General features: G+C 38.4%; 1 protein-coding gene across 2 annotated transcripts; it reads right to left on the reverse strand.

Annotated features, from left to right (window-relative positions):
- Window positions 1-305: 305 nt before the first annotated feature.
- Window positions 306-12,522, reverse strand: shox (shox homeobox). 2 transcript variants are annotated; one of them, XM_077580089.1, is made up of 6 exons: window positions 12,052-12,522; window positions 10,689-10,900; window positions 8,856-8,913; window positions 8,623-8,711; window positions 2,523-2,735; window positions 306-2,148 (listed from the first exon to the last, which is right to left on the reverse strand). In XM_077580089.1, the coding sequence occupies exons 1-6, from the start codon at window positions 12,293-12,295 to the stop codon at window positions 2,059-2,061; spliced, it is 906 nt and encodes a 301-aa protein (XP_077436215.1). In that variant the 5' UTR covers window positions 12,296-12,522; the 3' UTR covers window positions 306-2,058. The 2 variants fall into 2 exon arrangements, with proteins under 2 accessions (XP_077436215.1, XP_077436216.1); XM_077580090.1 differs by having other exon boundaries at window positions 8,623-8,732.
- Window positions 12,523-13,662: the final 1,140 nt, after the last annotated feature.

Below are 13,662 nucleotides of genomic sequence, written 5' to 3' on the forward strand. Positions count from 1 at the left end.
TAGGGAAGGACATAATAATTGATTGTTAAGATGTTGGTAATTCTGTGAAATTTATTCCTAGTTAATTTGGAAAAAAAATTAAAGCTAAATTGATTGCACAACTTTGACTCTAACCAGCAGAAGCACTGTTTATTTACTCAATATTATTCTGATCAATATTAAATTATCAACACATTAATTAATATAAAATATATAGATAACTAAGGAATAAATGAATCAATGTACAACTAAAGCATTTTTCCCAATTAATCAATCAAAGAAATGCAGTCAAAACAAATTTCTTGTCAAGTATTGTAACACATTGGTACAAATATTTATAACTTTATTGATAGTTTACTTGTACAAGATGTACATTCATATTTTGTGACTCAAAAAGGGAATGGGGAAAAAACAACAAACCAACATGAGTCATGTTTAAGCATGCGAGCAAATGAAATAAGAAGCATTGTCACGCGTACAACAAATTCCGCTTTTAAAATTCAACCATCCCTGAAACGTTTGTAAACTTGGACACGCTACATTTAGTTTTTTTGTGATTTTTTTTCTTCCCCTCAAGACAATGCACCACAGCCACGCCCCTAAATAATGAAAAAAATTCCACATACGAAAATAGGTAAAAATGTACACTTGTAGTTCAACTCATTTTTTCATAGACTTTCGGACAAAAATAATAAATAAATCACGCATATGTTTAATTTAAGATGGAGACATGAACAATTGTAAAAGAGGGTTGAACAGAAAGTAGGCGGGGCATGTTGACCTTGCGAGGAACTGACACAGCAGTTTGGAAAATGAGTCATAATCCAAAATATTTTGGCAAATTAACGATGAATGTCACACACAACATGCAAAGTAAAGCTAATCGTTTTGTAAACAACCACTTTGTTCAGATGTCACTGCAGAAATTTAAAAATTGTCATTTTAGCTGAACACTGGTGTTTACGCGAAATATGGCACCCTGTCGTTCTCCAACGCCACAAAATGTACACGCCGCCTCGGAAAAAAAAACGGACGGCAAACAAAGTCGAAACTCCCAACAGTGCATGAAAAAAACAAATAATCGCGTCTCTTTATCGACTAACTGCTAGCTGTTTAACTTTTTTTTTTTGCTATTTACAGTATTGCACTTAAACTGCACACCATTGCATTTCAGTTTGACTGATGCCTTCATATTTTCAGAATTACAAAAAAAATACAGTGCTTAACAAATTCATTTGACCACCTAAAAAAAAAAAAGGATCACATCCAGCATCATGAAGCGATTTCTTGATGTTTGAAGTGGAATTTCATAATTAAATTTGATGAGAAACAATGAAAAGTCGAAAATGAATTCAAACAATGAAACTTGTTTTATAAAAATTCTTAGCAATAAATATTCATATGCTTTACCATTTTTTTCATGCAGTTCATTTGAATAACAGTAATAATGTTTTTTTTAGCATTATTATTATCAACAATGACAGTAATGCATTTAGGACAGTTTGCATTGAGTGGTGGTCTAACACATTTGTTAGGCACTGTAAAAAGCGTTTATACCCTTCATCCTTTGTTTCTTGTGGATCACATGACTCATCAAATCCCCAAACCCTACCCCTGTTTTTTTGTTTTTTTAATAAAGTAGTATTTTGCTTGTAGTGCCATTTGTAAACACCCACAACATACGAGACCTGAAGTGCAAAGGCGATCTTCACTTCTTCACCCGGGATAGAAAGAAACAAACATCCGAGAAGGGAGCAGGAGGAAGTCCAGATAAACAAGTAAAACAAAAACAAAAATGTAGAAGTTGTTGCTTTTGTTATATCACAAGTCCATAAGAAGAAGAGAAGCGGGGCCAGGGGCCTTTTGGGGCCTTTGAAGGTACTGGCGAGCTTTGCAGGAAGGCCTCCATGCACGGACACAGTGGTTGCAAATGAATATGTAAAAGCCGGAGAGGAGGTCAGGAAAGGTGGGGAGTCGAGGTGCCCCCTGTGCCCCCCCACCCCTCCCACCTCCCCAACCCAACCGTCCTCAACTCTGCCAAGTTAATCGGCACTAAAGTCCTCAGTGTGTGTCGGGCCCTCAGACAGACATCCACATGTGTTTGTACGGTCCCTGGGATGTGATCTGTGCCTGGAGTGGACTGAGCCACTGGCCCCGCAGAAGTCCTGCCTGTTGGGCGAAAAGTAAAAGGTGACTTCATTGGTATTTCATTACCGCTTCGCTGGAAAAGTGGTTTGTTTTGGCAGCTGGTCTTTTGTGACAATTTTCTCGCTCCCCCTCCTCCCTTTTTGTTAAAAAAGTCTTCCTCCGACTGTTCCTCCCCCCCCAGAAAGAATACACACTCCGACTCCCCCCGTTTCTCGCTCAGTGTTTGTGTTTAGTTTTAGCTGTGAGTGTCACGGCCCTTTCACAGGCTCAGTCTTGTGTGAGAGGCCATTACTGGCCATCAGGCCGGCGGTGCGGGGAGGGGGAGAGGGGGGTTAAAGGTGGGGAGGGGCGCCCCGTTGGGGTCAGAGTCCCAGAGCCTCGGCGTGTTTCCTTGCCTTGAGTCGCAGGTCGGCGATGCTGGAGTTCTTGCTGTTGCTTTTGGCCGCCGCCGCCACCGCCGCCGCCGCCGAGGCCGAGTCGGCCAGCGAGGCGATTGGTAGTCCGAAGGGAGGGGGCGGGAACATCAGGTAGGGGGCGTGGGCGGCCAGGTGCGGGTGCAGGTGGGGGTGGGAGTGGGCGACGCCGTCCAGCTGGAGTTGCGCTTGAACCTGCCAGAACAAAAACATAAATAAAATTGTACAGGTTATAATTTAGTTGCCCGCATTTTCTTATTAAAGACACCAATCCATCAATCTATATAAATATGTTATTTATATTGCTACGTTACAACTTATAAGGCAAATAGTGGCACGCTATAATGTAATAATTTCATTAAAATAGAATCACGCCTAAAAATTAAAAAAAAAAAAAAAGCACTTACTCAAAAATGTAATGTAACCCAATAATATAATAATTTCACCAATAATGGAATATAAAATTCTGACTGATATTGTAATAGCATTTTTACCCCCCCAAAAAGTTATACCTTTCATACATGTAGGGAATTCATTCCCCGTTGCTGTTGCGAGGCAGGAACTCATCTGACACATTAACACTTTCACATTAACACTTGCCCCGATACTATGACAACACTAAAACGCTGATGTACCAGTGAACTTAACATGTCTCTGATTGTTTAATAACAAATCATGAACATAAAATTATTAAATAAAAAAGAGCTGGTACATTTAACTGTAACACTTAACACTCCCAGAGGTCTTTGCAGCAGAGAAATTGTAATCAAGTGGGCGGAGCCTACTTTTATTAACTCTCTGCAGAGTTGATTTAACACTCAATAAATCAACTCTGTCAAATAACTCCAACACTTATCTGCCTTTAAATCAGACAGTGTTAAAAACAAAATGTTGAGGCGCTGAAATCATTTCAACAGAAATGTTACATCAAAATTTTAAATCTCCAATTTTTGCTCTGAATGTATATAACAGTCATAGCTTCTCAAAAAATGACAACTTTGGACTAAAAAACAACATTGATATTACGTTATCTGTCAAGTTTACATTAAAATTTGAGAGACAAAAAAGACCCACCTGAAAATGTAATAAACCCTCATTAATTTAATAAGGTATGACATTATCGGTATGTAATGTTATTACAATATTCATCAGTATATTTTGTTACATTATTTGCGAAATTATTACATTATTGAGTTTATTACAGTTTTGATCGAGTTAAGTGCAAATGTTATTACATTTTCAGACAATTATTACGTTACAGGTTGTTACACGGACTTTTCAGAATTTTGGGGTGGGCTGAGGCCCTTTATTCCACTCGAATAGATCCACCCCTGCACGCAACAGTAGGTTCAACATTCCCAACCAAAACAAAAACTGTAAACTGTAGTAAGCTGATCATTTTATAGCAGACACTTGAGAAGCATTAATGGGATATTTTCACAAATCGGACCTTAGCTTTGATCAGCAGTCAGTGGGAAAAAAACATGTTTGCTCTTGAAATGGAATTACCTTTATTCAGTGTTATTAAGAGAAATGCTGTTCCTATTTTTGCTATAAATAGTTTCTTTGTATCTTCGCATATTGAAAGCACTATACAAAATTATTACAAATTATTGTAGTAGTGGTATGCCACACTTGTAGCTGTTTTTCTCTCTCCAATATATAAAAAATGACGTAATCGCTGTATCTGGATATTTCCATTCCCATCCTTAAAGTGGCCACATTGAAGATACCTTTGTGTAAGAAAACCCTTGATGCCACGTTTTTATTTTGTGGACAGTTCCCATAGTGTGGATATTCGTTCACCCTCACAACGCGCGTGTGTGTGTGTGTGTGTGATGAGCTTCGGTTTCACAGTGTGACACAACTAAAACGCAACCTCAAACATCACCTCCTCGAAGGTGTTGTTTTCTATGAAAATAGCCACGAGCCAGTCACCCGACCCTTCAGCCCTCTTTTTCTTTCATTTCATTTGATTTTTTTTTTGTCCGCCATTCTAAAAGTTACTGAATCATACCTTTCTCTTCCTCTCTCGCTCTCACAAACACACACAAATAAACACATAAAATTGCATCGTCCACAATCAAAGTGTTTCTCAGGCCCAGAGCAGATTTGCTTAATCCAGTCCGCCGTTATACCCTTGGAAATATGCCTGCCGTCTTGTTATGATGATTATGTATTCGATTGCATAAATAAACTATTTTTTGCACTAAAAAGATACTCATATATTTGGAGTTATAAATATTTATCCAGACATATTCCTGAGTCAAAAGCAGTGGAGGGATAAAAAAAAAAAAAAAAAAAAAGAGGCCATAAGGAGCATAGCGTATCCCTTTTCACATTCTGGGCAATTATTTCCTGAAAAAAGGAGGTGAAAATGAAGCATGTGCTGACTTCAGAAGAAGAAGACGTTGCCATTTTGCATGTGTCTCAAACGGCACATGAACAAGTGGGAAACTATTTGCTGCTTTGCTTTTCCAACCCAAATACAAGGTTTAACTTGACCACGTACATGTTTTTTTTTGGTATTATTATTATTCTTTTAGGTTAAAATGCTGAAAATGAAAATGGAAGTTGGACACTGTTTGCAGTTAGGGTTGCTTAGCACCTCAAGGGCAAACAAACATTGTGACGAACTGATTAAAAACTACATTGAGTCACTTTCTTGGAGGGAGGCGACAGCAGCTAAACAAAAAACAGGTGCTCCAACTGTCTGACCAAAAACACGAAAACATGATGAGCATTTTGTTGTTGTTGTGTTTTGGACAAAGTGACGCTGCAGCTATGTGAGTTAAAAGTGACTAAAAGTGTGACGATAACCAGAGAAAAGGCGACTTAACCTAGCTTTAGCTAAGTGAAATCTCTGTGGCAGCCATTAATCAATACGTTACATGCATTGGATTCAAAACACGCTCTAAAGACAGTTGGGTCAAAAGTAACCCAATTATGGATCAAAAATGGACCGATCCACTTTATCGGTCCATTTGACCCAACTTTCTGGGTTGTTTTATATAAAATGGCCCCATTTTTTTACCCAAGTAAGGGATCCAACCAATATTTATGAGATGTTTACTATAAAAAAAAAAACATTTCTTGACTCAAAGTAGAGCATCGGTCCATTTTTGACCCATAGTTGGGTTATTTTTCACCCAAAAAAGTAAAAAAGTAAACCAAACATCAAAAACATTTTCATGGACTAACATAGCACTAAAAGAGGCTGACAACATGACAACTGTGTTCAAAGACACACCCGCAGATGCGACACAGTTGTTTGTTGATTTTTTATTTTTTTTATACTACTGAAGGTTTATAATAATAAACTTAGGTTTGTGTGAATGCCACATGTGTAAGATCCAGGATATCCAGGATCTAGGGGGCCATTGAGTCGCCAACGTGCAGGGAATCGAATTGAATCGGGAAAACGAAAATCAAATCGAACTCTTGTGAATCGACATCGAATCAATTAAGGAAATTGGAATTGATACCCGGCCCTAATTTTAATGCATATTGAAATTGTTTTCATTGAGGGGAGGGGCTGAGGGTCCTGGTTGGTCGGCATATTTTCACGCCACTGCAGACACACAATGAAAACACTCGCACGGAGCTTTGAGCTAAACTAAATTAGCCGCATGGTAAATAGCCAATGGGACTGAATCCAATCTCACTAGGCCACGCCCCTGTGTGTGTTGATTATACTTCATAAATCCAGTTAACATTTTGACATTTTCTTTTAATGATGTTTACATAGAATACAGTTTGACTTATGTTTACTAAAAGTGTTTTTTTTTCCTGGCAATTGGAACCGATTAACGGCATTATAATTCATTTAAATGGGTACATGTAGCTAGAGTTACAAGCTTGGTCACTAAATTCAAACTGCAAGACTCCAAAAGTAACAGATTAATTCAATGTCCATTATTTCCTTTGAGAAAAAATGTTGACATCAAATTGTCTCTTCAGGTGTCAAGCCTACAAAGTGCAGTTCACCTGCGTAGTTCTTTTTTTTCCCACCTCACTCCAGCAGCTTTGGCTGTGTTTGGCGAGCGTCTCTCAGCATGCAGGCCTCACACTCCTCCCGCCAGCTCAAGCTCGATAAGCGTCATTTCGCTTTTCACCCCCTCCCCGCCTTTCATCGTCTCTTTCATGTGCTCACGCCTGCCGCCCCATTGGCCTAATTAGGCCGCCGCATTTCACAACATAGTGGGCGAGAGAAAGTGAGACAGAGAGAGAGAGAAAAAGAGCAGCAAATGGAGGATGATGAAGTCCGCCGTTAAGGGTGCGAACGGTGGGGAATGGCTGCACAAAAAAGGGTTAATCGCACATCCAGCTCAAACTCTTGCCTGTTTGTTATGTCCTACTTTACTTTTGATTGATTGCACTGAGCAGCTCAGGAAAGAGAATGTAAAGACATAAATGTTGGGAAAAGTGTTTTTAAAGTGTTTTTAAAGGGGCGTGGCCTAGTGAGTGATGTTAGGAATGTGACCAATTAATCTCAGAGCATCCAGACGTGAGTTTTGGCCTACTGTAGCTATTTGCGACTGTTCTCATTTTTTATTTGTGCGATCTGTCCTGTTATTCTTTACACTCCAATTTTTACACTCCAATTTTGGCACAAAAAAAAAAACGCATTGAACAAACAATTGTTTGTTAGTTGTACGTTAGGGCACTCATTTGATTCCTTGGTGGCCATCACACTTTTCCTCCAGTTTTGTCAGTACGCTACAGAGCAATGAGATTTTTATCTTCTGCTTTCGTCACTTTTATTGCTAAGTTATGGCTACAGCTCAAAAATAAAGTTCCATTTCCTGTTCTATGGTCGTCGTCACACTTTTTGTCACTTTTTTCATCTATATAGCAATTGTGATTTAATATTCTGTTACTTTTTAAAGGGCTTCTTCAGGTGTTTTTTGTTTTTTTTAAAACACGCAATACATTCATTGGTATAACTCTAAACAATATCAGGTGTACTACACTCTAAAAAAAAATAGTTGGGTCAAAAATAACCCAACTGTGGGTCAAGAATGGACCAATCCTCTACTTGGGGCAACTTTGAGTCAAGTAATTGCTCTTTTAGTGTTCTAAACAACAAAATATTGGTCAGATCCTTGACTTGGGTCGAAAAATTTGATCATTTTGTATAAAATAACCCAGAAAAATTGGTCAAATTAACCCATAAAGTGGATCGGTCCATTTTTTAATCAATAATTGGGTTACTTTTGACCCAACTGTTTTTAAAGTGAAATGTTTTGGTCTTTTAGGTTAGGCTTGAAGATCAAATAAAAGAAAATGAACCATGAATTAATATCAAAGTTAGTATTTCAATTCGAGTTTTAACTTACTAAACACTTTGACTTACAGTCTTTTAAGTGTTCACTCTATAAAACTTCACAAAATTAAACAAGGCAAGAGTGACATAAACTTAAGTCATTAATCAGATTACAACAATAACGCAAACAAATATGTGGCTTTACCACTTGAGCTTTTCATGATCCATAATACAATGACTCGTAAACATGTAGACTACACTTATTAAAAACTGAATTTATCATGACACTGTATAATGAAATTTAAAAAGAAAAAATACATACATACTTTCAAGCCTATCGGACGACGCCTTTCGTTTTTTCAAAATTGCAGCCTTTTGCGATTTGAAAATTGCATTCTACTACATTGCGACGTCGATTTGAATGTAATTAATTGTTCAGCCCTATAATATAGTACGCGGCCCACGGTTTCTCGCCCCATGCAGCTTTTTGGTGCACTTAAAGAGCAGAGACGTTACACGTAGATCAAGGACCGGTTATGGACCACAGGGACCATTGTATAAATTTTGTTCCACTGCAGTGGCACCTTAGCTGACAATCATTTCATGACCAACTCAATATCAAATCAGTTTTCCGCATTGAAAGGAATTGAAATACCAAAAATGCATTCCAGAGCCTAAAAAAACACCACAGGACACCAACCTTGAATTTCCCGTCATTTCAGGGTAGAAATTGGACTGTGTACTATAGTATCACCCCCCCCCCCCACACACACACACACACCCAAAAGACCTCTCGGGGTGGCTCGTGCGCCTTACCTGTTGGAAGGGCATCCGGAGGGCCCCCATGTTGACGTAGGGTGCAACCCTGCAGGCGTCCAGGTGACTGCCGCCTCCCAAGATGACCCCTGGGGAGAAGGGAAAGATGTCTGTCAGACAGCCAGACAGTTGGTGTTATGTGAGATGGGAGCACTTCTTTGCAATATTTTCTTTCATTGATATCATCAAATTAAGGCATGATTTCAAATCAATGTTGAAAAAGCAACATTTACCTTTGTGCATCTGATTTTCTTGTTTTCGACATTTTGCTCTTCTGTTTTGAAACCAAACCTGCAATTGAGAAAAAGGAAAATCACCATTAGAGAGCAGGAATACAATCACCTTCAAACTTGATTTTTATTTATTTTTTGTCAGTGGAGGAGAACAAAATCATCCATCCAGCCAATCACATGAACAAATGTTCCATTATTACATTATACAGTATTTTCCGTAAACTATATGGACCCAGTAGTAAAATATAAGCTACTTAAGGAAAGCAACAGCCACACATTGCAAGTAAAGCATATCAAGGTATCAAAAAATATGATGAAATATACTTTATAGAATATATAAACAATTATATAACAATAAAAAATATGATTACATTCAATATTTTTTTAGAAGCATGACACACATTGATTTTTTTTATTTTTATCAAATAGCATTTTCGAATTTGAACTGAAGCATTGCAAATGGTGGAAGGTTAGTGAAATAAAAGGGCTAATATCAAGAAGTTTGTTGCATACTTGGTTTTATGTAATAAAATTAATGTTGGATAATAAAGTAAATTATTTCAAGTATTTTTGACACTATTTTTTAAAGAAGGGAAGCGAAAATACACTCTTGCAGTCTTCTGGCTGCTCTTATGTGTGGCTGCAGGCTGCAGGCAATTATTAATCATCATCAACCTAATTTGTCCTCATGAATAATCTGAACTAGCCCCGCCCCCTCAGACCCCCGCAATGACTTGGATTACGTTGATGGGGAATTAACGAGCGCCTCAAAAGACGATAATGATCGAATCCAACAACGGGCCTGTCAATACATTTTTTGAAGAGGCAACAGTCGGAAGTGAAGTGAAAAACAGTTGAATCATTTTGGATTATTATTACTATGTTATTATTATGTTATGACGCATGATCCTTCAATGTGTAATAGGAGTTGCAAGGTGCGAGCTACACAGTTTCAGACAGTTATTTGTTCATTAAGCACCACTCAATGATACGGCCTAATCTCATTTCCGCTTTGAATTTTTTTTTTTGTATTCCAGACAGTGAATAATGACATTTAATTTAGCATGGCCCAACATATTCGCGCTAAGTGCATTAGTGGCTGGCTTTCATAACTTTCAATTACATCCAATGACAGCTGCTCTCACACAAAAACAACAACAAAAAAATTCCACCAACGAACTTGAAAAGGAATGCATTTGAAAAGACTCCCATATACTTGCACACATGTACGCAGCGCTATAAATACTTAATATTTATATAATGCTGAGTTGGACAAGTGGTCACGCGCTCACGACTCATTCATGCAAAATTAAACAAAATTATTGTAGTATCAGCAGCACCGAATGTTGCTGCGGGTTTGCAATATAATGTATACAATATTTTGTAAATAGAATCTGTTATTGAGGGACAGATTGAGCCTATAAATTACAGAAATATGACAGGTTGAAATTACGCGATCGTTGAGAAAAGACAAATTTTCCTCCACGAATAATGGAAATGTGTATATGTAAATATTTTTACCAGATGACGTCACCTAATTGCATATGCGTATGTAATTCTGCGAAATATTCTCATTTAAAACATTTATTAAACATTTAATAAATAGATTCAGATGATTTATTTTTATTTTATTTTTATTTTTTTGTATCTCGAGCTCGTTGGCGGAGTGACCAACCGAAACTTCCAAAATCACAAATAAACACATAATAATACTAACAATGAAAAAAAAACTAATGTACTTATAGCTCATTATGCTCTTTTGGTATCTGTGAATGACTGAAAGGAATTGTTGTCTTCTTTTTGCCTGCAGTGAGCGCTCGTGCATGCACGTACCTGCACGCGGGCCTCGGAGAGGCCGAGTCGCTGGCTGAGCTCCTCCCGCATGAAAGCGTCCGGGTAGTGCGTCTCGTCGAACAGGCGCTCCAGCTCGTTGAGTTGCTCCAGCGTGAAGTTGGTGCGACTCCTGCGCTGCTTCAGCTTGCTCTGAGCGTCCTCGTCTTCGGACTTCACATCCTCCTTCTTGTCCTTGCTGCACTCGTAGATGCCTGCACGCGCACACGTCACACAATCAACGCAAGGTCGGCAAGGCACCTTCCACGTGTTGTATATGTAACGACACTTTTATTTTTATTTTATCAATCCAGCCATAGCATACATACATTATCTGAACAGCTTATTTAACCAATGAAAGGATAAAGAAATTCGGACAAATTATTGCTATACGCATTCGGAATAGTTAGTCATCGAAATTGCTGGTATTTTACATTATATTTTTTTATATAGTTTGGAGTAATGAGTAATTATTATTATTATTATTATTATTATTATTATTTCATTTGCGTTTGTTGTGTGTATTTTTCTACATTTGGGTATTTATTAATGACAGTCTTACGCAGAAATTATGTTAGGCTTTTGGAAATGACAATTCGTAATGCTCATTTTCATCCTAAAATTTTATTATATTATACAATTATTATATAAATAAATAAATATTTATATATATATATATATATATAAATTATTGTTTTTGTTTTGTCGATTGGCTCCACGTGTCCTGCAAGTTACTGCATGTCAACTTTTAATTGAAACAAGGAGCACCTAATAGGAGTAAAGTTGTACTGATAAGAAATATAATCATCATTAAAATGCATCTTGGTTGCATGCACGTGTATATCTTAAAAGAAAATAAACTAAAATAATCCAAGAAATATTAATATACACTTTAGTCACTACATTAGAGTTTCGCATTACTTTAAAAATCAGTCAAATGGCACATGTGCATTTATTTTGGGGAATTCATTTTTTTTTTATTTTAAATATGTAAATAGACTAACATAAATTAATGCAATGACTAAATATTACATATGGTCGTTTTTATTTGTGCAGCTCGAATAACACTATTTGGAGAGATTTTCTAAATAAATTGTAAAAGTCAAAAAATAACTTTTGCGACCAAATACACGCCATGTTAAAGTCTGTGGGGAAAAAATCGTAATTATCATATAGGTTTGATATATTGATTTCGAGTTAAAATCACAATTTAGTCACAAATATCCGACCCCTCAAATACTTGGACCTCACTTGATTTTGCGCAATTTTTCAGCGCCCTGCGGGCTACGCCAGCTTCCAAACGATCATCAATTGCAATTTTTTTTGTTGTTGTTTTTTGGGAGGGGTGATCGAGCAAGCCGTTTACCTTCGGCGGGCCGCGTGACGTGGAAGTCCTTGAGCTTGTCCTTGTCCAGCTCCGCATGCTCCTTGTAGGCGTGCAGCGGGCAGTGGGCGCCCTCGCTGAAGTCGTGCTCAGCAGGGCTGCCCAGCTCCCGCGGCCGCCCCAAGCCGGACGTCTCCAGAACCTCCCGGTACGTGATGGCCTCCTTGCTGCTCTCTTTGCTCTTCGCCTCGAACGATTTGGACACGAACGCCGTCAGCTCTTCCATGTCCTCTCCCTTCCCTTATTTAAAAAAAAAAAAAAAAAAGCCCCCCCTCCTCTTGACCCCGATCCCTCTGATCCTCCCCGGGGTTTGGAAAAAATTGAAAATAAAATATCAAAAATAATGAAAATGAAAAAAAAAAAATCCAAATAAAAATCCACGCGGTGTGAGAGCTCCGTGCTGCCTCGCAGTGAGTGTATGGAGAGAGTGGGAGTGGAAGGAGTGGAGGTGAGATCACTCCTGCTGTTGTGAGTGTGTTTTGGAGAGACGACTATTTATACCACCTCAAGACCACCCCCCTTCTTTCACACACACACACGCGCGCGCGCACACACACACTCTTCTCTGCGTCTGGTGCAATTAAAGGCCTTAGCGCACTCCACGCACAATTCAACTTTCAGCAAGTCCCCCCCACCCCCCTTTTCTTCTTGGTTTTTATTTCTTTATTTCCTTTTTAAACTCCACTAATCAATGATGAACTGATGGAGGCGCTTAAATGGATTAAAGTAAAAGTGCAGGTGGAGGGTGGAAAGGGGGGGTCATTAAAATGCTCACCATGGCTCTATTCATGCTACATAATAATTAATTAGCCCCCCCCCCCTCCAAAAGGGGGTGGGGACTGAAAGATTATACCTTGTTGGTGAGTTATTTATTTTATAGGCCTATTGTTAAAGCAAAATGTGCACCAATGTTTTTTTTTTTAATATGTACTTTCTTGACAATTATTTTAATTTTAAATATTATTGGGCTACTGTATTATTTTTGCGAGGATTGTTATTATTTATTTTCATTGGTGTCCAAGCCACGTTTGTCTTACGGAGCATTAAAATGTATTTTAGCTATTACTGAACTAATCATGACCTAACCTTCTGTTTTATTTATCTTGGTCTATTTAAAAATATTAAAAAGATTTCCCATTTTTTTGAAAGCCACAAGGCCATTAAAAATATGAAATCTTATATTTAACACACATTTTTATAATAAAGAGTGCGAGACTTGATGTATTTAAATTCCATATTTTTAAGACATAGCTCTACGTAACGTTTTAATACTTGGAGAATCTATAATGTATTTCTGTCATCCTTTGTGGTCGCCAGTGCAGGATGGCAATCAATACATATATCAGCAGTATGTATGAGGGTGTCGTGAGCTGTTGGGGTACAAATGTTGCTTGGATGTACCAAGTGAGTCAATCAAGGCTTTTTAACTGAGCTCCCTGAGAGCAAGCCGGCACACGAGCAGCAGGGGGAAAAAAAGGCCGGGAGAGGCGCGCGCTCCCCGGGGAAGGCGGCCCGCCAGCACCGCGCATGCCAGCTCCATCCACCAGCAGCGCGTCTCTCCTTTAACAGCTCCTCTGCTGCGTCTAATGACGC

Source organism: Vanacampus margaritifer, chromosome 11 (assembly GCF_051991255.1).
Source record: "Vanacampus margaritifer isolate UIUO_Vmar chromosome 11, RoL_Vmar_1.0, whole genome shotgun sequence".
Classification (NCBI taxonomy): domain Eukaryota; kingdom Metazoa; phylum Chordata; class Actinopteri; order Syngnathiformes; family Syngnathidae; genus Vanacampus; species Vanacampus margaritifer.